The 26,458-nt window shown below is 32.7% G+C and overlaps 1 protein-coding gene across 1 annotated transcript; it reads left to right on the top strand.

The window, feature by feature from the left end:
- The first annotated feature begins 15,830 nt into the window (after positions 1 to 15,830).
- LOC108337779 (glyoxylate/hydroxypyruvate reductase HPR3) lies at positions 15,831 to 21,940 on the top strand. The gene is made up of 2 exons (XM_017574372.2): positions 15,831 to 16,352; positions 20,905 to 21,940. The coding sequence occupies exons 1-2, from the start codon at positions 15,903 to 15,905 to the stop codon at positions 21,430 to 21,432; spliced, it is 978 nt and encodes a 325-aa protein (XP_017429861.1). The 5' UTR covers positions 15,831 to 15,902; the 3' UTR covers positions 21,433 to 21,940.
- The last annotated feature ends 4,518 nt before the right edge of the window (positions 21,941 to 26,458 follow it).

Here is a 26,458-nt window from a genome sequence, read left to right as displayed (position 1 = left end):
TGATAAAAGTTCTAAAAGAAAATCAAGATTTTTAAAAGAATCAATTCACCCCTTCCATCTTGGTTATTGACCGTTACACGCTCTTTAAAACCTTTCCGCTACGCGATACCAATTTTTAACAATTGGTATCAAAGCTTACTTTGATAGTTTTTCAAAATTTTCAAAAATGGGCGGTCATAACCAAATGTATGTTGAGGGTGCTTCAATTGATAGACCTCCTTTGTTTACGGGGGAAAATTATGCTTTTTTGTAAATAAGAATGCAAATTTTTTTGGAGTCTATTGACAGGGGCATTTGGGAAGTTGTTTTGAATGGTCCTATTATTCCTACTGTAAATTTGAATGATGTAAAGGAAGAAAAACCATATTTGCAATGGACTGCTGAAGGAAATAGACGAGCCCAATTTTATATAAAAGCTCAAATTATAATATCCTCCGCTTTGGTATTAGATGAATTTGACAGAATTTCAGTGTGCAAAACGGCTCATGAGATGTGGGAAGTTCTTAAAGTAACTCATGAAGGAATCAACAATGTGAAGCGTGCTAGGAAAAACACCCTGACACAGGAGTATGAGATGTTCAGGATGCAACAGGGTGAAACCATCGTTGATGTGAAAAAACGCTTCACACATATCGTTAGCCATCTTTTTGGTTTAGGTAAGAAATTTGACACTAACGAATTAAATGTTAAAATTTTGAAATCTTTGAACATGACATGACAACCAAAGGTTACTGCAATAACTGAGTCTCACGACTTGAAGTCCATGTCTGTGGCTGCTCTTTTCGGAAAGTTGAGAGAGCACGAGCTTGAGTTGAATAAACTGAGTGCTGAGGAAGTTTAAGGAAAGAAGAAAACGTTGGCCTTCAAAACTGAAAAATCAAAAGGAAAAAGTTCATAAAAGGATGAGGAATCTGAAGATGAAGACTTAGATGAAGAAAATATGAGTCACATGATTAGAAAATTCTATAAGTTCATGAAATCTAAAGGTAAGGAAAAATTTAAAACTGATTGGAAGAAGAAACAACAATCTTCTTCAAATTACAAGTGTTATGGTTGCGGAGAAAAATGGCATGTTAATGCGGATTGTCCAAACATCAAAAAGGGTGAAGAAAATAAGTTTTTCAAGAAGAAAAGAGCTTACATTGCTTGGGAGGATAATGCATCAAGCACCTTTAGTTCAAGTGATTCAGATGAAGAAGCAAACTTGTGTTTGACGGCTAATATCGATGACACTGCAAGCCAAGTAAGTTGTTCTAGTTCTGAAACTTTTGAAATTGACTTGCAAAAAGCTTTTCTTGAATTGCCAAATGAATATGAAAAATTGGATGCTGCTCATAAAAATTTGAAAAATGAGTTTAAAGATTTGAAAATTAAATATGAGAAGGCATTAGATGAAAAATTTATTTTAAGGAATAAATTCTGCAACTTAGAAATAAAAGAAACTACAAAGGTTGAACATCCTGTTGAATGCCTTTCATGTAAGACATTCATCATTCATCTCAAAAGTGTGTCTTTGACAAGGAGATTGCTTAAGGGCTTAGCAATCTTGGAGAAGTCTTTGATGAATCTTCTATAAAAACCAGCATGCCCCAAAAAGCTTCTGATTCCTTTCACATTTGTTGGTGGTGGATGTTTTTCAATGACTTCCACTTTAGCTTTGTCAACCTAATTCCCTTGGAAGAGACCTTGTGACCTAGAACAATACCTTCAGTTACCATGAAGAGGCATTTTTCCCAGTTGAGGATAAGGTTTGTCTGAATGCATCTTTTGAGAACAATATCCAAGTTAGACAAGCACAATTGGAAAGAATCACCAAATATCGAAAAATCATCCATGAAGGCTTCAATGCATTTTTCTATCAAATCTGCAAAGATTGCCTGCATACATCTTTGAAATGTGGAAAAAGCATTGTATAATCCAAATGACATTTTTCTATAAGAAAAAATATTGAATGGACAAGTAAACGCCGTCTTTTCCTGGTCTTTTGGGTCCACCACAATTTAGTTGTATCCTGAATAACCATCTAGAAAGCAATAGAAAGCTTGACCTTCTAATCTCTCCAACATCTGATCCATGAAAGGAAGGGGAAAGTGATCCTTCCTTGTGGCCTTATTCAGCTTTCTGTAGTCAATACACATTCTCCAACCAGTAACTGTCATAGTAGGTATGAGCTCATTCTTTTCATTATATATAACTGTCATCCCACCTTTCTTTGGCACCACCTGCACTGGGCTTACCCATGCACTATCAGAAATGAGATATATAATACCTGCCTCCAGAAGCTTCAGAACTTCTTTTCTAGCTTCCTCCTTCATCATAGGGTTCAGTCTTCTCTGTGGTTGAGCAACTAGTTTAAAGTCATCTTCCATAAATATCTTGTGCATGCAATAAGTAGGGCTTATGCCTTTAAGATCAGAAATTGACAATCCAATGGCTCCTTTGTTGGCTTTTAATACTGCAACCAACTTTTCTTCCTCCTTGGAGGATAGAGAATTGTTGATAATGACCGGTTTGTTTCCACATTCCTCTAAGAAAACATACTTCAAGTGTGGTGGTAACATCTTCAACTCAAGCTTAGTTTCCTTGACTTTTTCTTAGGCATTGAAAGCTTCAATTTTCGCCTCATGAAAGGGAATTTCTTTTAGCACATCCAAATCGGTCAAGCATTCATCAATTAATTTCTCTTCCTCGTCGTTCAGGGCTTCACAAGCATCAGTGAGGGTTTTCTTCAAAGGAGAAGAAACACGTACCAACTTCTCTTAAATCATACATACTTCATCAAGTGTATCAAAGTGAAAACAGGCCTTATCATAATTTGGGTGAGACATAACTTCAAACACATCGAAATTCACCTTTTCATCTTGTACTCTTACCTTTAGTTTGCCATTCTCTACATCAATTAAGACTTTGTAGTCTTCATAAATGGTCTCCCAAGAAGGAGAGGGACATCCACATCCTCCTCCATCTTCATGATGAACAAATTTATCCACTTTAACAAGCACATCTTCAACCACCCCAAGAGGGTATTTAAGGGATCTATTTGAACTGTTACTCTGGTCCATCTAGGATCTGCCAAAGCTTCATGTATATTACTAGGAATGAAGATAATTGAGATACAAATGATGCATATGACTGGGATAACCTGTAAGATGACACATATTTACTAATGGGATATTTAACTTTGGCTTGAAGGTCTGGTTCATATTTAGTTGGAGGTTGACCACGGTTATAACGGGGTGAAAGATTATACTAAACAGTAGTAGAGTCAATGTTCATGATCGATTTCATCTAAATTAATATTATCAAGGGTAGAACCAAGAGAAACAATTTCATGATTAGGTTCATCTACGTTAGTATTATCAGAGATAGGATTAAAAGGTACCTTTGAAGACTCAAGCCGAACTTGTGGAGAAGATTGAGCCAATTGGTTATGATGAGAAAACATTGTATTATGTAGAAAAGAAGTGTCATATTTAATATTGGCTCACTTCCTGCAGAATGATCCTTACAAGATAATTTATCTTCACAATATAATTTTATATATGAGATATCAAACATATTAACATCATGATTATGCACTTCACTCTCATTGCCTCCCTGAAGTGGAGAATCAACATAAAAAGATTCACGATCATTAAATGTCACATCCATAGAGATATAAAATTTCTTTGATGGTGGATGGTAAGCACGATAACCTTTTAAAATTGATCCATACCCAACAAAAACACATTTGATCGCTCGTTCTTCAAGCTTTGTATGTTGATGTGGGTGTAAGTAAGCATATATAACACATCCAAAAACATGAGGTGGTAAATAAACTATGGGAGGAAGGATATAATGATCAAACAACACATCAAAATACTTTCGAAAGTTAAGCACACTAGAAGGGGTTCAATTAATTAAATAAACGATAGAGCTCACAACATCAACCCATAAATGAGATGGGACATTACCATCTATCAAACGTGATCTTCTCACTTCTAATATATGTCTAAATTTTCTCTCAGCCACTCTATTTTGTTGTGGTGAATAAGAACATGTAGTTTGATGCAAGATGCCTTTAGAGTTCATGAATTCTATTAATTTAGTCTTAAAATATTCTCCTTCATTGTCCGATCTAATGACCTTAATAGATGTTTTAAATTGTGTAACGATCATATAATAGAAGGAACAAACCACATCACACACATCACTTTTATGTTTCAGAAGAAACACCTAGGTTATCCTAGTACAATCATCAACAAAACTGATGAACCATTTTTTTCCATTATATGTAGATTGTGGGGTGATAACGGTTGAAAATACCGTTATCTGTGATTCAATTTTGATATTAAATCAACCCTTTTTGACTTAGAAGCTTGCTTGAACTCATGATTTTAGTATAGTTTTGTGAATAAGTGAGTAGAGGGTATACCTGATGATTTTATCACTAAATTTTCTTGATTTTGTAGGTTATTGGAATGATTTAAAAGAGATGTTAAAGTACCAAGGAGTTGGAATGTAGAAAAAGAGAAAAAGATGTAGTGCAGAAAAGTCAAGCTGAAGTTGAGCGCTAAAAAGGGGCCCTGAGCGCCAGTCAGTAGGGCTGAGCGCCAGAAAGGGGAGCTGAGCGCCAGATTTTTTTTGTGTTGTTGGGCGCCTGGGCGCCCCAGTTAGGGCACTAAGCGCCAGCAACGTTGGCCCATAATCTAATTTTGATCTATTTAAGGACTTGCACGACCTAAGGTTGGTATCTCTTGATGGCTTGAGCACAGAAACACACTTTTAACCCCTTGGAGGCATATTTGGGGATGTGGAAGCTCTCCTCTTCAGTTTCTAGGGTTTTTTCTATCTCATCCATTCCATTGTTCATCTAGTTTCGCCATGATAATGGATAACTAAACCTTATTTCTTGTTGGGGAAGATGTAACCTCTAAACTCTCATGTATTTGAATTGATTCCAATTTATTTATGCTGCTTTCATTAATTTTTAGGGTTATTCTTCTTTGCTCTATGCTTGTTAAGTTTAACTCATTCATGACATGATCATTGATTTTCGTGACATGGACACATACGGGGAAACCTAGATCTGGAGAATTTTCTCCCAAAAGCAGTATTGCCTAGATATAGGGATATGAGTAATTAAGGATAGGCTTTCTTCGCTGAGACATCAGGTTTTAAGTAATTTAGAAAGTGATATTAATAATTGAATGAAGATGATGATTTCTTATATGCATGAGAGTAGACTAGGTGAAATTTAAACCCCAACAACATACTCATCTCATATTTTCAACTTCATCCATTCATTCTAGTGTTTAGCCTCAATTGATCAATTTGCATTCATATTTACTTTCTTGTTTTGCATTCAAAACCCTAGAATTGTTCTTGAAAGTCTTAATTAGTTAAGTAATTACATGACTGTCTAGTATCGTGAATCTTCTGGTACACTTGCCGACATCTTAACAAGTTTTTGGCGCCGTTGCCGGGGACTCGTGGTTTAAACTCTACTTTTGTGTGATTCTTAACCGATTAGACTTTATCTTTAATTTTATATTTTTATCTTTAATTTTTATCTTTTTATCTTTAATTTTTGTTTTATCTTTTTTTATTTGTTGGGCTAATTGGGTGCTCTAGTGTAGTGTTCTTTAGTGTCTGCAGGATGAAATTCGAAAATTTGTATTAGGAGCACAAGATCATCAGAATCTTTCTTTTTAGGTCTGGAAGTAGAGAAGACTGCCAATAATAGATGAAGAAGGCAGATAATGAAGAGAAACTAGTTCATCAAGACTCTGTGCATTGTTGATGGATTGGCAAGTGTACCAAATCGCACAAATAATATAAAATGGTAAGACCAAGTATCGTATCCCAGAGGACTCTCGACACTAGAAAATCGTGTGATAACTCGATTAATTAAGACTTAGAGAAATAAAGATCATTGGTTTCAGATACAAAGACAAAAAATTAAATATGAATGCAGTTTGATCAATGGTAGAATAACATAGTGATGAACGAATGTTTTTTGTAATATGGGATGAGTTAAGGAACCTAAAAATTAAGGAACCTTCCAGCACTCATGCAATTCATACAATCATGCTATGAATGAGTTAAGCAAAGCATGTAATAAGCACAGATGAATTACTCTAACAATTAATGAAAAAGCATATGTTATTAAGAATCAATTCAAATACATGAGAGTTCACAAGGTTACATCATCCCCCAACAACAAATAGAGTTTAGTTCACCATAGACATGGTGAGACTAGATGAATAATGGAAAAGCATGAGATAGCAAAACCCTAAAAATAGAGGATGGAAGCTTCCGCCTCCAAATCCGCCTTCAGAGAGTGGAAAAGTATGGTGTTGTGTTGCTCTAGCTAGAGATGCAAAACCTAGGACGTCTGAGTCCTTTAAATAGAGCGAAGACAGAACAAAAACAAGCCCAAGCCCGTGTCGTCGGCGCTCAAGCGCCCCACTTAGGGTGCCTGGGCAGTGAGCGGTGGTCTTCCACGTTCAAGCCTCAGAGATGGTGCCCAAGCTTCGTGCCCCTGGTGCTCAAGCGCCCCAAAAGGGGCACTCGGGCAGTGAGCGGCTCTCTTCTGCGCTCAAGCCTCAAAGAAGACGCCCAAGCTTCGAGCTTCTAGCGCTCAAGCGCCCAAAAAGGGGCGCCCGGGCGGTGAGCGACTCTCTTTTGCGCTCAAGCGTCCAAAAAGGGCGCCCAAGCCTCGAGCATTCCTCTCTTCTGGTGCTTTTCCAGGCCTTTTTGAGCTCCATCTTCATGGCACTTCATCCCTACTTTCCATATTATCATAATTCCTGCCAAAACAAGGGAAATTAGTCTTAAAATCATCAAATTCAACCTCAACTCTCTTATTCACACAACTTAACAGAAAAACATGATTCCAAGCAAGTTTCTAAGCAGACAAGGGTGCATTTGGTATCAAAATTATATCACAAATAACTTTATTTTCAACCGTTATCATGCATGAAAATAATGAACCCTACCTTGGCAAACTAGTAAAATTCAAGAACAGGTTATGGGTGATTAAAGATATTAAAGATAATGGAGTTATTGAGATTGAGGCTCCTTATTCAAGGATAAAGATGGTGACTAGGAAGCTGTTGAAGTTATGTTGGTGTGATGAAAGAGAGAAAAGCACCAATATCAAAAATATAGATTGTGCTTAATGGTGTCAGGGTCGAGATGTTAAACAAGCGCTTATTGGGAGGCAACCCAATTCTTGACTTTTTTTCTTTTTAATTGATTATTTGTGTGGTTTGGATTTGATTTTGCTTTGCAGTAATGACAACATCTACTGATGGATGTTGGACAACATCTACTAAGGGATGCTAGGAGGACTCAGATGATAACATCTACTGATGGATGCTAGGATGATTTAGATGAGAGCATCTACGGGTGGATGCTGCTATGAAGAAAAGCATCTAGTGATGGATGCTACTAGATTAAGCATCTACTGATGGATGCTATGTGATTAAGCATCTACTGATAGATGCTACTGAAGGCATCTACTGATGGATGCCGATGAAGATAAGAAAGATCAGCATCTACTGATGGATATTGATGAGAAGGATTCACATCTACTAATGGATGCTGGAAGATTCAGAGGAAAGCATCTACTGATGGATGCTACTAAATTAGGATTTATTTTGCTTTATTTTTATGCTTATTTGAATTTTGTTTATTTTGTTGTTGTTTTAGTGCTTATGTACTTGGTTTAATGAATTGTGCTGCAATGGTTTGGTATGATGTGATAAATTGTTGTTTGTGAAGAGTAATATTCTTGTGTTTGCTCTATTGATCTATGAGGCATGTTGAGTTAATGATTGGTGAGGCTTTTAAGCATAGATGGTGGTTGCTCATAGTTGTGTTAAAAACTGATGCATGATTTCAATTGGGATTAATTTGCTAGGCAAAATGTTATTAAATTGTGGATTTTGATTGAACTTGTGAGAGTTTGGACTTTAGAGTTTTTGATTGATTGAATGAATGTTATTGCTTTGGAAACATGATTGATTTTGCCTAATTTTCTATGATTGAACCACTTGCTTGCTTGTTACACATGATCAAGGCCATGTTTTCTTCTCCCTTAGAGCTAATGCCAATAGGTGAACCAAACAAAGAACAATGTTTCTCTTTATCCTTTGAACCTTGAGCCTAAAGTTGAAAGTTGAAAAAACCTTTTTGAAATCCTTACCTTGAGTCAAGTAGAGTATGTTTATATGGTAATGGAGAATGATTCAAGTTTGGGGTTGTGAGAAACTGGAAAGAACTTTGTGAAATTCATTCAAGAGCATTAAGCAAAAGCAAAAAGCAAAAGAGAAGAAAATAAAGAAAAGAAAAGGTTAAGCTCAACGTAAGTAAAGTTAGGAATAAGTTCAAGATTGGTTTCTCTCATAAAAGAAGAAAGAGAGTTGATTGTTAATGAGAATAAATGAATTATGCACTCTCTTAACTAAAGGATTTTGTTGTCTAGAAAAACCAATTTTCTTCTTAGCCCGGCCTCAATACAAGCCACAAAAAGTCCTTGTGATGATAACTTGCTTGTGAGTGTGTTTGATATGTGGTTAAATGAAAGACAAAGTTGATTCATGTGACATTGTGATAGTAAAGTGTAAGAGTGTCACCTCACTATACACCTTTGAGTTTGAGTGAAACATTTTTTAGTGCTTGAGTGAATCACTGTCTTTGGTAAGGAATAGTTCCATGCATATAGGGTAACATTCTTTATGCTTGGTGATCACTCATAAGGTTGTTGAATCTGTTGTGTATGTCTTGATTATGTGAGCACCATTGTTGAAACTTGATTGGCTAAAGCATCATTATATCTCTTCCATTCCATTGTTCATCTAGTTTCTCCATGATAATGGAGAATTAAACCTTATTTGTTGTTGGGGAAGATGTAACCTCTAAACTCTCATGTATTTGAATTGATTCCAATTTATTTATGCTTCTTTCATTAACTGTTAGAGTTATTCTTCTTTGCTCTATGCTTGCTATGTTTAACTCATTCATGACATGATCATTGGTTTTCGTGATATGGACACATACGAGGAAACCTAGATCTAGAGAATTTTCTCCCAAAAGCAGTATTTCTTAGACATAGGGATATGAGTTTTGGTTATCTTAAGCTTCTAATCGTAATGCAGAATTAATTACTAGTGATACAAGACATTGTGATCAAGTAATTAAGGACATGCTTTCTTCGCCGAGACATCGGATTTTAAGTAATTTAGAAAGTGATATTAACAATTGAATGAAGAAGATGAATTCTTATATGCATGAGAGTATACTAGGTGAAATCTAAACCCCAACAACATACTCATCTCATATTTTCAACTTCATCCATTCATTCTAGTGTTTAGCCTCAATTGATCAATTTGCGTTCATATTTACTTTCTTGTTTTGCATTCAAAACCGTACAATTGTTCTTCAAAGTCTTAATTAGTTAAGTAATTACATGAATATGTAGTGTCGTGAGTCTTCTAGGATACGATATTTGGTCTTACCATTTTATATTACTTGATACGATTCGGTACACTTGCCGACATCTTAACATGGGGTAGGGCCCCAAACATTTGTGTGAATTAATGTAAAAGGAAAATTCATTTTTTATTGGTTAAAGGAAATAGAACATGATGACTTTTTGCCTTAACACAAGTTTCACAAAGAAAATCAGAAATATTGAATTTATGAAATAATGATGGAAATAATTTTTTAAATAACCAAAAGAGGGATGTCCTAACCGTCTATGCCATAACCAAGTTTCCTTTTTGTTTTTAACTTGTATGTGATGATTTGCAAGACAAGCCAACACTCCTTCATGGGTTTGTTGTGAGACATTTTCAAGATAATACAGTCCTTTACTGTCTCTACCACTGACAATCTTCTCCTTGAAATCAATGTTCTGGAAAAAAACAATGGGTTGTGTTGAGATTGTTGATAGCGGGAGCACTAGTTTAGCTGAACCCACAATCTTAGTAATATCTGATTTTTTTATGATGACAACACATAATTAATAACACATGTATATTTTGTGTTACATGTTCTATGCTTACATGTTATAAGAGTATATGAGAACATGATTGTGTTGATTGTTGTGTTGTTCATTGCATTTCACTGTGTTATATATGAGATTTTATACATGAATGCATGACACATGTTTTTGGATGAAAAACCACAAGCACTAATGTTGAACTTTAAAATGTGTGGCAAAACAATAGTTTGAAATCGATTATATTATGGGGTGAATGACTAAAACTCGTGTATTTGCACAAACTTTTTCAAGTGTGTTGTGAGAGTTTTTCAAAGAGAAAAGTTTTCAAAACTTTGCATAACACTTTTGCATAATCGATTGCATGCGATATGTATTCAATTAAGTTTGTTGTTGTTTTGAAATCTATTAATGCTTGATATAATTGTTACAACGACTATATTTTTAAATATGTTAACCAAGCATTAATTGTGAATTCAATTAAGTGCTTTGACTACTACTATCTGTTATAACTGAATTGGTGTATTCGACTATATTAGTAGCAAAGTCGATTATGTTGCGTCTGATACGAGTTCATCTATATATTGACGCGAATTTGATTTCTGTAAGAGACTTTTGTGATTCTAACATTTTCATATTCTTTTGCAAAAAAGTGCAAAGCTTACAGAAAGAGAAAAAGCTTCAAGAAACTAGTTTGACCGTGGTGATCAACTAGGTGTGATTTCTTGAAGAGCATGATTGTTGAGTTTTCAAAGTCTGATCTATCTGCACATTTGGGTGTCTACTGCAAGATCAGGTTCTACAATCTGCTGAAGATTGGGTTGAGTTCCCTGTTGTCATTACAGGAAGAAAGACGTGCTGCGTTCTTGACTTTGAGGGTGCCTCAAAGGGGTTGGACTGCAGGAGAGGGGATTCTTGCTGCTAGTCTGTTTATATACTGCCTATATTTATATTAGAGGGTTAGAGAGGTGTTTTATATTTTTGACGTGAGGTCTCTATAAAAACCTTGTTGTAAAATCCTTGATCATTATAGTGCATTGGCTTCCTGTGGTTGGAAGGACATTGGATGTAGGCTTGGCCGAACCAGTATAAAAACTCAATGTTTGATCTTTCTTATCCCTACTTTGTTACATTCAATCGATTATACCTTTTACGCATTCGATTAAATTTTCACTGCATTGAAAATCTTTTAACTTGTGTTTCAAGAAAAGTATAAAGGCATCTCTTTTGGTGAAAAAGATTTTGAAAGTTTTAAATTTTATACTTCACCAATTCACACCCCTCTTGGTGTGAGAAATTGAGTCATTCTATTTTAACAGGTTGGATAAAACAAGAATGTGATTTGGTTAACTTGATGATGGAGATAACATTACAGTTCAATGTAGGATCAAATAAAACATCGTGAATCGATAAGGAGGGTGAAAGAGATATAGTACCTACACCTTCAATAGGAGATGAGACCCCATTGACATTAATAATAACACTTTTAGAATAATGAGGGGGAAAATTAGTAAATTTATAAGGATCACAAGTCATATGATCAGTAGCATCTTAATCAATTATACAATCACTACCCCTAGTAACAACAAAATGATTAAAAGCAGAGTTAGATATACCTGACTTGGTCAAAAATCCGACAGTAGTAGAAATATGACTCTTAGAAGCAGCGGAAGTCCTAGAACCATGTTTCTCTGATTTTTATCAGAAGAAGCCATCAGAAATATTCAATGAAATAAAGAAGCATCAATTTCTATATTGTAGAGGGTGTCCATGTTTGGCTTTGATACCATATAAAAAGGTTTAAAGAATAATTCTGATGTATTATTTCAAAGAGTAGGGTAACATATATATACATACAAGGGTCCTATAATCCCTCATCTATTAAAGGAATGTCAATTGCACAAATCTTCACAAAATATAATAATGCCTAAATTATAGCCAACACAATATTTGATTACCTAATATTTACTAATAGAATATTTGACATATTTTAACAATAGGTAGTCCAATAACGACAACACAAATCTCGCTAGTATAGATTTTAACAATGACTTTGATACAATGTTAAGAAGTGGATTTAAAGCTTAACTTAACCTCACAAAGCTTATAATATAAGGTTTGCACCAACTTATATAATATAAATTGGCCTTATCCTAAGTTGATACGAGACTTCCAACACAATCGACGCAAAATGCATATAACAACGCTCCCTACATCGATGACGATGTTGTCGGTTCACCATTTCTCTTGAACATGTTTAAAGTTGCTTCTACTGGAAATAAAGCCTTAAACGAAGGAGTGGTGATGGACTACAAGCCTTACGTCGTTTACCAAACAACACTCAGAGACTAATTGGGCACGTATTTTATCGAACCAATTCAGTTCATGCACAACAACAAAAGTTCTTCCACTAACCCAAAACTTTTCTCCTTTTCCTCTGCTTTTACGTTTGTAATCATCCCTTAACCCAAAAGAAGTGGGGAATTTTGGGTCGGAGCTTCAAAATAAACCGATAGGCCAGAACCATTTCCTTGCACAACTCTCATCTTGCTCTTGTTGGGAATCCAAGTGTGAGTCTAAGTCCCACATTGGATAGAAATGAGAAAGTACAGTAGTATATAAAGGTGAAAGACCCATTAACCCATTGCCTTAAGGTTTTGGGCAAAGAGTGGTGTTGATTCCTTATATAGTTGGCTAAGATGTTATTAGTGTTTGTGTAACCCATAGGGAACTTCCTCCTTGATAAACCCAACAGTGGTATCAGAGTCGTTGGACGACAGTTGAAAATGGTTACTCGTGGTTGTGGTTGGTTGGAATGCTTCCACTGGTGGGGGAGTGTACCTATGTGGAAAGGACTCACCCTTAAGGGAGAGATTGTTGGGACTCCAAGTGTGAGTCTAAGTCCTACATTGGATAGAAATGAGAAAGTAGAGCAGTATATAAAGCTGAAAGACTCATTAACCCATTGCCTTAAGGTTTTGAGTAAAGAATGGTATCGATCCTTTATATAGTTGGCTTAGATGTTATTGGTGTTTGTGTAACCCACAGGGAACCTCCTCCTTCATAGACCCAACAACTCTCCCATTTTATTGATTCTAACACTCCACAATTTCTTTGGTATACCTTTTCAGAAGGATGAAGAACACCGAAGTAATCAAAGTTTAAGATGCATGCGTCATAAGGATGATGGTGATGGCGAAGATGGATATGAAAAGAAAGAATATGGTGTCGAAATGGTGAGCTTGAGAATTTAAAGAAAAAATAGTTTTTATTAAATAAAATAAAATTAAACACATTGTTGTAATTAGTATTGATGCTAATATTGACATGTAAGCAATGCAAATATTTATGTAAAATATCAATTGTCATGATAGAAAAATTTGACGTCATTAAAAATGAGAGATTAAATTTATTATTTTATAAAATATAAAATTAAAAACAAAAATCAAAGTTTAAATAATCAATTATAATTTTACATGAAATAGAATATAAAATAAAAGGAACTTCATGAGTTTATTTTTTCCTTTTCATTCATTATGTTGGTCCTTTACAACACAATACAAACAGCGTAAATAGGATATTTGTCAATTATTCTAACTTAAAATGTGCCTTAGAGTTAGTTCTTGATCATCAAATCTTCTAACCATGTGAGTTTGTTGATCTTTCTAGTGAATTTGAGAGGTATGAAATCAGATAAATCTCTTCCTATGACAAAGTGTTTCTCTTTCTCATATTATTATACTTATTGATAATTTATGCTTAAAGAATATCCATAAATAGTGCAAAGCTTTTGGATGAAACTTTATATTATAAAAAAAAAACGTATCACACTTCTTTTAAGCAGCGTATCACACCAACTCCATCTTTCCTTATATTTTATTTTTAAATATATGAAACCTGCTTATTCTCTCTATTTGTTGATATTATCTTATGGACATTAACGCTTTATTTGATTCAAAATGATACAAAATTAAAATTAATTCTCATAAAAATAATAATATTAAAAAGAAGTCATAGGTAATAATTCTATGATAATATTTTATTAATATAGAAAATATCATAAAAATATAATGGGCTATAATATTACTATTATTGATTGTATCATTAATTTTTATTACTATTTGTATTCTTTTATTATAATAAAATACAAAGTTAAATAATATTTCTAAAATAAGTAAAAAATGAATATATTTAATTCATGTCAGTAAATTCAAATAATTTTGCTGTTCTCTTTTTTTTTTTTTACTCCTCGATTTTCATCCTTTAATTAAAATAAAATATAAAACTGTTTTAGTTACCCTTACATTTATAATTACTTATTTATTCTCGTCTTCTTATAAATTTATATCCAGACATCAAGTTTATTATTTGTCATATAATAAAAATGAAATAAAATATAGGTAATAATATATTTTTATTCAATTTTAAAAAATGATATAAAAGAGAGAACTTTCTTTTTTTAAAATAACATTAATTATATTTTTAATATTGATTGTATTTGGTTTTTGGGAGAAATATAATATATATATATATATATATATATATATATATATATATATATATATAACATTATTTGTTTTTCATGTAATCAGTGAAATTTTTGTATGGTATGATTGTTTGGTTAACCATTTGAAAAGTTAATTATAATTTAAGTGATCAGAATATCAAATAGGTCAATTAGTTAGTTATACTAGTTCGAATGAACATACTACACTTTAGAGTTTCCGTACACAAGTTGACTAATCATGTATTAATTTAGATAATTCAAAATTTATATCTATATCAACTAGTCATATATTAACCTAGATAGTCACCAGGCTAGTGAATATGATAATGAATTTGTCAGTCACCAAAAATATTTATCTGTCATAAACTAGATAAACTAGATGAATATATTAATATTAAAACTGATCAATTTAAAAGTAAAATATAATTATTCTCAATAGTACATGAGTTAAATTAACGAAAAATTTACCACAAAACTTATAAATAAAAATTTAAAATAAAAAGTTAGATTTGTGCATTTATTATTACGTTATCCGCTGACTTTCAAACATTAAATTTTGATATAAAAATATCTTCTACCAACTATTTGGACGTACAAAAGTTTACTTTCTAAATAATATTTGAATTTTAGATGAAACCACAAAACTCGTACCGTTAACTTCGATTCCACCCGAAACACATGTGATGTTTTATCTTCCAAAAGTATTAGTCCTCTTATTTGATAGACCAAGACAACATAAATGGAAAATATCTTTCGCGTGATGAATAATTTAATAAGAAAGAAAAGTAAAATTAAAATCAAGGTCATCATATTAAAAAAGAAAATGTAACTTTCCTGTGATTTTTAATTTTATATACGTTTTCTTTATATTTTCATACAATTGAGTCTACATCTAAAATAATTATTAAGTTATTACGAAAGATAACTTTATTTTATTAGTTCAAAAATTGAAAATTGAAAATTGAATTACAATTGTTAATTTTTGAAAATGTGAGAACTATGTTAAGACATAATTCGAATTACAACTCATTTAATATATATATATATATATATATATATAATTTTAGATAATTCTTTTTATATAGAAATTTAATTGCATAAATAATATCAATTAATTATTATTTATCTTTCTTAGAAAATATATTACAGTATCATTTGTTTTTCCTTGACATATACTTTCGTTTCTTTAATTAAATTATAGTATTACATTAAAAATAATTATGTAAAATTAAAAATATTTTTATAAGAAGGATAATTTATATTTTGATGTATATAAATAAATATATTTTTTCTGCATAATGTGTGAGTTTTGTTTTGTTTTTGTTAGAAGATTGGGGTTATGGGGTTTAGAGAGAGTGAAGCATCTTAAATCCAAAGCTTGAAGAAGCAAACCATAGCAGCATTGACATGAAAGGTCTTCCCAAAGTGCTGGTTCTGGGTCCTCCTCTTTGCTTCTCATCACTTCAACCTCTCTACTCTCACAAATTCCATTTTCTCAATTCTCACCTCTCAGATCTCTCGCTTCAACATTTCCTTCAACTCCACCACCCTCCCTCTATTACCGCTATTCTCTGCGACGCCGCCGGCTACTCCGTAACCGCTGAAGTCCTCCACCTCCTCCCATCGCTCCGCCTCCTCGTCACCATCAGCGCCGGAACAAATCACATCGACCTCCGTGAGTGTCGCCGCCGCGGAATCCAGGTCGCCGGCGCCGGAGCTATTTTCTCGGAGGATGTGGCAGATATGGCCGTAGGTCTGCTCATTGACGGAATGAGGAAAATCTCTGCGGCAGATCGGTGGTTAAGGACGCAGAATCACCACAATGCGCCCTGGCATTTATTCCCATTAGGGTCCAAGGTTTGCATTGTTATATATATATATATATATATTCTTATTCTTTTACAGTTTTTACTATGAATCCCAATTTTATACAAACTAAAAGTATAACATAAGTCTAATTACCTTTTAATTTTGCTTTTACTTTATGCAATTTGAATTTATTATTAATAGAAAATCTAATTAAATCTATTAAAAACTTACGATTTTAATTTACACAATCTAATTTGTATACAACACATGATATGATATAATGAAAATATATATTAACAGCGATGTTTTGATGGATTGTTATTGTATTTGTCAAAATTGAAGCATTTGATTAAAGCTTTTGAAAGTTATATTGTTACCTTTTGTAAATTAAAGATAATTTTTTTTTACTAATTGAAGATCAAATTAACAAAAAATGTATGATAAAATAAAAAGTAATTAAGGCTATCATTTAATTTTAATCTCTTAAGGAAATTTTTATGTGCAGAGATCATATTAAAAATGTGCCCCATAAATAAAATCAAACAAGAAAAACTTTAAATATAAGATAAAATGTATGAGAGCTATTTAATAAATTTGTATGCATCGAGATTAAATTAAGAATTCATTACATGCATAAAAATGAAAATAAGATTAAATACGAAAAAGTGGTACAAATTAAATAAAACTGACAAAAAATATATGGAGATAATAGATCATTTTAGTGGAATTTTAAAATAATTAAAAATAAAATAAAATAATAGGTAGTATTTATATAATATTTGTTAAAAAATGTTGTAGAAAAGCTGACAAAACACAAACAAAATTTCCTGAGGCGTGTAGATTTATTATCCTTAAAAATTTATCCGCGGTGTATTACGCAAGTTCCTCAGGATACTTTCCAGAATATTTGAGAGAATGAGAAGATGAGAGAAATAATCTTGAAAAAATAGAATAAAAGAAATCGAACGTTGCATCTCTTAATAAAAGAAATATCGAATAAAAGAAATCGAACGTTGCATCTCTTAATAAAAGAAATTGAATGTTGCTTCATAAAATTTTAATATTGACAATTAATAAAATATTAACGTTGCCAAGTAAAATATTAAGGTTGTAATCCAACATTATTTTGCAATCAATATTTTACAACAATCCCTCACTTATTGCAAAAGAAAGTTGAAATAAAAGGTTTTTGACTCAAATAGTTCAAACATTAAAAGAAAGATAAGGATAAGAAACTTTTATCCTAGGTCTCATAAGATGTAATGCTTCAAGCAAGTATAGCAAGTTATATGAACCAGTCTTAGATTGAGATACTTAATACACAGTGTAGTTGATATAGCAAGTTATATGAACCAAAGACACTTGACGTGTGTTAGAGGTTTATCAATCACAATACACCCCACTATCCTTGTTATCGCTGTGTTGTGCTTACTAGGCTATGTACGTGCCCGGTATTCATGAGTGCTCTAGAGATCATGCCAAAATCTCATGCAAGCGGCCCTACTCGACATTCATATAGGTGATTTCATCAAGTGTATGCTGCAAACCATACACCACCCATAAGGATATGAAAATCATTAAAACTTTGTTTAAACTAAAATTCTTTCATCACATAGAATTTTAATGACAAAGTTTAGCCTCTCAATAATGCAGTCTTTAGCACTTTCACACATACACATCATAGGAAGGGAAATAGTTGATTAAAGTCAATTTAGTGCTATCAGAACTAACAAGTGACTTGTTTTTACCCATATGAACCTTATTTATGGGATCTCCAATCATAAAGGTTGGGTTACCATCACTTGTTTGTTTGCAAGTGGCTTAAGTCTCATTCCCCTCGATGTTTCTAATATCATTTGTCTTCCTAGAGGTTTTGTCAAAGGATCTGCTAGATACCGTTCTGACTTCACATAATCAATGGAAATAGTTCTACTCTTTAGTAGTTGTTTCACCAAATTGTATCTAAATTATATATGTCAATTTTTCCATTGTAATTGGGGTTGGTTTCATTCCTAGCGAAATGTTCACTAAGAAGTTTTCCAACCACTCAACTTTGTTACCAGCCATCTCAAGAGCAACAAACTCAGATTTCATTGTTGATCTTGCAATAATTGATTGCCTGACTGATCTTCATGTAATTGCACCATCCCTAAGTGTGAATACATAAACACTAGTGGATTTTGTCTCATCTGAATCAAAGATCCCGTTAGCACCATTGTACCCTTCTAGTATAGCGGGAAATCCACTATATTCAATGGCATAATCCATTGAACCTCTTAAGTATCTCATAAGCCTGGAAAGTGCATCCTAATGTTCTTGATTTGGACATTGAGTGTACCTACTCAGTCTACCTCCTACATCAGCAATATCTGGGCATATTGAGGCTGAGATATAGATTCTCCTCTATTCATTAATTTAGAATTTGCATCATATAAGGGGTACTCACTAGTTTTAGATCATAAAACCCAAACTTCTTAAGAAGTTTCTCAATGTATCGTTCTTGAGATAGTAATATACTATCTCCCTTCCTTATGATTCTAATACCTAAAATCACATTGGCTTCACCTATGTCTTTCATTTCAAAATTTGATCCTAGAAACCTTAGTTTTTAGAGACTATCTGATTGGATGTGTCAATCATTAGCATGTCGTTCATATATAAATATATAATGACATATTCTCTACTTCTATATTTAGAGTAATATCATTTGGTGAAAAGCCAAACTTATTTCTTCAAGTAATTAAATAAAATTACCTACAGCCCTGCACCGCAATTTTAAAATATTTAAAATATTTAAGAATGGTAAACGAGAAAATACCTGATTGTACTTCTTTCATTTGTAGGTAAAGTATACAAAAAATTACTCAAGTACATCATCTTCTTATTTCTTTTTCTTTCTCTAGAGAGAAAATTTTCTCCACTTTTCCTCAAACATTACAAAGGCATGACACATGAAAATTAGGGTTTATCATCCTAACTCCAACGAACTTTAAGTTGTCTCCTCGTCTCCCTCTTCTTCATCCTCATCCGCGGTCCCTACAAATGCGATCAGAAGCCATCGTTGCTGCGAGCATCTTGCTAGCCTCTGGAAGTTCTGTCTAGAGAAGATCTCGACTTTTGACACGTTCGAAAGAGTATAAATTAAATCAAGGAACTTCCCAGAACTTTTCTGAGGATCTCAGAACTAGTAAGGATCTCTAAAAAGAGTATAAATTAAACCAGGATTTTCTTAGAAGAAAAGAGAATGAGAAAATGAGAGAAATAATTTTGATGTGTTTGGAATGAGAAAAGTTGTTCTATTTATAGAACATGTAAAGCACCTTGCAACAAAAATAATAAAAGAAATTGAACATTCTTTCATAAAATTTTAACGTTGGCAATTAGTAAAATATTAACGTTGCCAATTAAAATAGTAACGTTGTAACCGAATGTTCTTTTGCAATCAATATTTTACAACAAAAAGTAGGGGTATATTATGTAATCTCTTAAAAAAAATATTATTATTTATATTTATATATTTTGAATTAACACACTTAAGGTGAGTAAAACATGGACAATTCAACCTCTATTTATAGACAACATAACAAGTTGGTACTTGCTCTGGTTAGGTTCTATAGCCCTCTAAACTAGAGATTCATTAATTATTATATGCTGAATGTGGGACATAGTGCTTCCGAAAATCTCTCTCCTCCTATGCATATTTACATGTCCATTTGTGATCCTATATATAATCAAAATCCTAAATCCCAAATATTCAGGTTAATCAGAAACAGATTAACCACAATTACAAATGTACACTAACCAGTGTTGGTTTCAGGTTCATGAGAAGTAGATCAACCATAAATACAAATGTACACTAACCAGTGTTGTTTAACACATAGTAATCAACCATAGAGTTAGATGCTCTGAATCAATAATATCCTCTATTGATTAATATTTATTGAAAATTACAAAATCTCAACATAAAAAATGTGATTCACAAAATTTTGTGATTTATGATAAACTTTAAATACCAAAGAATATGTACAAAAGAATGTAGTAAGAGTCTTTTGTTAGCAGTTTTTGTAATATTAAGTATTTTTATTAATTTTTTTACTTTTTAATGCTTCAACTACTATTGTGGAAATGCTGAGAAGAATTATAAAATAGAAAAAGGAAATAGTGCCAAGTATGAGTAAATTTGAGATTTGATATTCACACAATTATGAAAGCGCACTTCAACTATATTTGTAACTTTTATGAAGCTTGTCAAATAAATAATAATTGTATTTCTTGCCAGGAAGACATGCCGACAATATTTCATCACTTGATTTATACAAATGGTTCTTTTTGTTGTTTTGTCCTCAGTATTATGTTGCAGTATTAAGTGTATTTCGTATCTGATTTGACTAATTTTAAAGGGATTTTATATTTGAACTTAGTTGATAAATTTCCATGGAATTAAGTAAAGTGACAACTGGGAAAATGCATGTTTTAGTGCTTGTTCTTCTTACCTCAAACTGTAGTCATATCCCCTTTTTCCATAATTAGATCATTCTACATTATATGCATGTATAGTGCACTAAACAAGCAAAAGCATAAAGCATTGGTGTTACTTCAGTTATCAGGGAAGCAAGTTGGAATTATTGGATTGGGAAGCATTGGCATGGAAGTGGCGAAAAGGCTCGAGTCTTTTGGTTGCATAATCTCATACAACTCTAAGCATAAAAAAACTACAGTGTCATATCCTTTCTGTTCCAGTGTTGTTGAGCTTGCAACTACTTGCGACGTTCTTGTGCTCTGTTGTGAGCTAAATGAGCAAACCAAACACATAATTAACAGGGAAGTCATTCTGGCGTTAGGAAAAGGAGGATTTATTGTGAATATTGGAAGAGGGGGTCTTATTGATGAAAAGGAATTGGTAAAGTGTTTGATGGAAGGTGAAATTGGAGGTGCTGGTTTGGATGTGTTTGAGAACGAGCCTCGTGTTCCCCAAGAGCTCTTTGAAATGAATAATGTGGTTTTGTCTCCACATGCTGCTGCTCTTACTGCGGAATCATTCATGAATATGTGTGAACTTGCTGGAGGGAATTTAGAAGCGTTTTTCTCAAATAAGCCCCTAATCACTCCAGTTATGTTGCCTGAATAACTTGTTCTTTTGACAGCATAATATCGTGCTACAGAATTTGATTTCATTCCTTCAATGATTCTTGAGTCGGAAATGACATAGTTCTATTTCCAAAACCATCCCAGGGAAGTGCCTTTCAAACTGTCTTAAAAGGAAGGAGATGAACAAAACTCTATTTGGGTAAGTTTTTGAAGTCCATTTTTATAGCACAGAGTACATGCTTTTCTTAATTTTTTTAGTATTTTCTTTAGATTCTTCTCCTACATATTTAGTAAAAGTAGGGTTCTTCAAGATGCATGAAAAAACTACTGTTCTAGCTTATGTTGTTTCTCTCAAGATCGTACACAGTGTTTCGTTTTAATATTGTACATTTATCTTGTAGATTTCTTTGTTTTCAAATAAGTATAATGTTTTGCAAAGAAGAAATCTATGCAGATATATAAACTAGTCAATCTTAAAGATCCTGACCTTGTTGCTCCTAAACACATGCGTATGTTTGTGGTAGAAAAGAAAGTTATTCTTAAGCTTCTCCGTATAAACATCCATATTAGATATGCTCTTAAAATTAGGCCTTTCACATATTTCTACTACATTTTGTTTAAAATATTACATGATATCCAACACCTGTTAATTACAAATATAATTATTGTTGTTCTTACAGACTAAATGAATTCTTCTTCCATTATGTTTGTGTTCCTGTGATGATTTTCTCTCTCTTAAGCTTAAGTAAACTCATTATGGATAAATTTATAAGTAATAAATACTATCAAAGGTTTTTTTACGTGTAAAATTCATCCTATTTATAATGGATCCTTGTGTATGGGTTTGGATTAGCTAGCATGATTTGTTTTCCATAATGAATGATTATTGTTTAACTTGTTAATTAAGGATAAGATTTAATGTAAGCGTCTTTGTTATCGTTCCAAGTTTCCGATGTATCCGAGTATATCTCTTAAAATATCTCTGTTTATATTTCGTGATTCTCTCAATAATTTGTTCGAGATCATCTCAACTATACAAGACAATATATCCAAGATCGTTTTGATTGTACGGTACAATAATGCATTCCAACTGGTCGAGACTCAAAATGTTGCATTAAGATCACAAATGTATCATTTGAAAAGAAAATAATGGAAATTGGATCCCCTGAGTCTTACCATAAAATGCAAGTGCAAGGAAATAGAAGCAATTGTAAGTAGTATTGTAATCTTATGAAAATACTATTTGCATACTTGGGTATAACTGCAGAGGATAATTTTAGAAAGAAGGAATTATGGCAGAGTATGATTGTAGAAGAGGAAGAGGTTAGCTATGTGGAAAGGGAGGTACATATATTTTGCTGAGAGGGTCACTTTAATCAAATAGGTAATATCTACTATTCTTTTATATTACTTATCAATCTTTAAAATGCCACTGAGTGAGTGGAAAAGGATTAGGAGATTATAGAGGGAATTCTTATGGGGATGGGGTATGAAGGTAGGAAAACTACATAGGTTAAGTGGAAAACATACGTAAAATTAAGGAAAGAGGACGGATTAGAAGTTAAGGACCCAAAATTGTTTAATATGACTTTGGAAAATGGAAGTGGAAACTTAGAAAGGATGAGTCTGGTTTATAAAAAGAGATAGTTGAGTAAAAGGCTACATTTAGAATATTTGAGGAAGTAGAATATTTGGAATCATAGAAACAGTGTTCCATTTAGAATATCAAGTGTAGATGATTATGAAGTTTTTGTTTTAACACAAGTCAAAGCATAGGTCGGGATCACATATAAGTGTATGTGTCCAATCGAATGTGTTCAATCTTTACGCTTTTAGACATGGAAGTTCTTGAGTTAAGATATAAGTTCAATAATGTTTACTCATTTTTCTGTATTGTCCTTACACATCCTCAGATTTGCTGTAGGTATTGCCACCTACGTTATATTAGCAGATAACTATTGATATTTGTTTAGGTTGGTGTATGGTTTTTTAATTTAGACCGACTACCAATAATACCTTGTCGCTTATATGGGATTTTTGTCATGAAAAGTAGGGTGAATGACATGTATACATGCACGTAGTCTATGTTTAGCCTTTAAAGGGTAGAAGTTAGCATTGGAGAGTGGGGAATAGGATTGAAGAGTTTCTAGGAGAAGAGGATATTATATGGTTGTGTGATTCTTGACTGTGACTTTCTTTTAGTTGGAAAACAAGGCCACGATGAAACCACGAGGGCACAGAGAGAAGTTTCTTTAATGTGAAATAATATACCCAATATTGTTGGAAGAGAAAGTAGTGTTCCGGAATGAGTATGAAATAGATATTATGAAATAGTAGTTTTCAGTTAACTGCACAAACTATACTGAAAATATCAAGAGTTCAGTTTTTTTAACTTGAAATAGATAATAGTATAATCAGTTTTTGATTAAAATAGATTAGTTTCTTTTAATATAAAATAATACATTTAACTATAATTTAGTATAGTTAAGTTATTTTTGTCCAGCGTGAGAGACAAAGATAGAAATAGTTTTCTCTGGAAACAACTTTAACCTTTTAGAACTAAGGATATAAGAGATTTTTTAATGAAAGTCAATCACGAAAGAGATATATTGAGAAATTCTCTACTCAATTATTATTTTCTTTTTATTTTTGAAAAATGTCTTTTCTCTCCAATACTAAGTTCTTTTCTTATTAGAGATTTACAAATTTTGTATTAATAGGATTTTGTAGGGAAGATGTATTTTTTTTTAAGTTTGTTTTTGACATTTTTCTTATAATTGGGACAACCCAATTATCTAATTTAGTCATATTTGTTTTTTCTTATAAAAGGAAAAAAATATTAATATCTATGATACATTCATGAAATATTAGGTACAAGATACAATTTGTTCCATTAAATATCATACATTGGTATTAAATAATACTTAAAATGTTATAAAATTATTTAATTGATAGTTATATTCAAATTATACGTGTTACTTTATGAAATTAAAGATACTAAATTTACTTATGCTATTAATAAAAATACTTTTTATTAATAATGAGTGGTACAAATATTTGTATAACAAAAAATAATTTACTTTGATATATTAAGTGAATAATTAATAATAATTATTCGTATCACCTAATTTTTATAAAAATTATCATTATTAATAATTATTTTTAATCAAAATTACGCCTTTTAATTACAATTAATATTTTAAACTATTAAATTAAAGTTTATATTTAATAATTTATATACAAATATATTATAGTTACTAATAATAATTATTAATATCAATGATGCACTAGTGTAGTAAAGGAAAACGATAACGGTTATTTTCGCCTATAGACAGTGGTTCCGTAACCGAGGTATATACATGCGAGACAAAAAGGGTAGGTCTTTTGTCTCGGTTGTGAACTGAGGGAAAAGAGTGTAGGCTTTTGCCTCGGTTCCTACTGAACTAAGGAAGTATGTCGACTCTACTACCTCGATTGGGACCTGAACCGAGGTAGTAGAGTGTTTTTTATTTTATTTTGTTTACGTTCAGTTTCGCTATCTTTCATGCCTCTCGCGAGACCGATCAGGTGTGACCTGCGTCCATCGTCTAGGTTGCTTCGAATGTGGAAACCACCACAGCCAAACCCCACTGCAAAAGAAAATACACGAGCAAGACCATGAGATCAAAAACCCAACTCGAAACGAAAACCCTAAATCCTTAAATAGCAAAATTAGATAATAAGAACAGAAATTCTCAAAACCAGAGAACAATTAAAACCCTAATTTCAAATCTCAAGATGCGCCTAAGCTTTCGAAGTCGCCTTCCTTCTTGCATAAACGAACCAACACCGAGAAGCGAAATGGACTTTTCCCTCCATGTGAAACATGAACTAGAGTTGGAGAAGAGGAAAAGGAGGTTCGCACCTCCCTCACTGCGAGGCGAAACGAAGCGAGAAGAAAAGAAAAAGATGAAGATGGGTGCTTCCCCCTTCTTGTGAAGCTGCGACAGATGAGTGAAGAAGAGAACAAAACATTGCGCGAAGAGAACCCCAAGGGCGAGAGGGAGCAGCAGCGTAAAACCTAAACGAAGGCATTCTGTTTAAAAGTGCCTCTCTTCGCAAAATTTAAACCTAAACGCATGTTATTACCTCGGTCCGTGGGCAAACCGAAGCATAAAGATTCTACGACATCGGCTAAGAGGGAACCGAAGCAATAGAGTTTACCAAAATGGATTTTAGAACATTCGGTTTTAGAGGATGTGTGTGTATTTGTGGTAGGACAGAATGAATTAGAACGTTCGGTTCAGAGGATCTCTGGTTCTGGCAGGAGATATTATCTCGGTTTTAAGCAGCAACCGAGGCAATATACCTGTTCGGCATCGATTCTCAATAAACCGAGGCATATAATGTCGCCATAACTACGAAAATGTCACCGCATTTTATATGCTTCGATTTTTGCGAAACTGAAGCGTATATAGCGCATTAAAAAACTCGTTTTTACTAGTGATGATTAAATTTTTAAAATTTATTAACAAAATAATTTGAAAAGTTTTAAGCTGAAATCATATATGTTGAGTTTTATACCTCGATTAACTCTCAATGTTACTATCCATTTTTCTTCCTCTTTCGTTTCTTCAAAACAAGTTGGATAATTTGTCATGAACATGAATAGATTTGTTGAATTCTTCCTCAAATAAATCTTCGCCATTTACATAATTTTCCATCCATTTTAAATTTAAAACTTAAGATAATAACTTGTGTGATACCACTAATACTTTTTTTACGAGGGTTTATTAGGTTGAGATTACATAAATGTAACTTGGGCATAAATGTGACTTGAATTCAACCCACGTAAGAATTTAACTACACTTTCAACCCAAAATTTTAAGATAATAAGTTTATGAATCTTCTTTTTTTTATATGGTGTTTAAGTTTGTTATTTCTATCCAATGAAAAATTTAGACTCACTCTTGAATTATTATTAACATTCTCATCCCACATTGTCATGGTTGTTATTCACTCAATGTGAATATATTTCTATTTCTTTTCTCAATTGTTTTCAACTTCATCTTCATTTGTTTTAGAGT

The sequence above is a fragment of the Vigna angularis genome, chromosome 9 (assembly GCF_016808095.1).
Source record: "Vigna angularis cultivar LongXiaoDou No.4 chromosome 9, ASM1680809v1, whole genome shotgun sequence".
Taxonomy (NCBI): domain Eukaryota; kingdom Viridiplantae; phylum Streptophyta; class Magnoliopsida; order Fabales; family Fabaceae; genus Vigna; species Vigna angularis.
Note: the sequence above shows the minus strand (reverse complement) of the source record. Positions and strands in the feature narration are given on the sequence as shown.

Coding starts and splice junctions, on each gene's coding strand:
- LOC108337779 (XM_017574372.2), top strand. CDS start 15,903: ATGAAAGGTCTTCCCAAAGTGCTGGTTCTGGGTCCTCCTCTTTGCTTC. Junction 16,353..20,904: donor TATTCCCATTAGGGTCCAAG/GTTTGCATTGTT, acceptor GTGTTACTTCAG/TTATCAGGGAAGCAAGTTGG.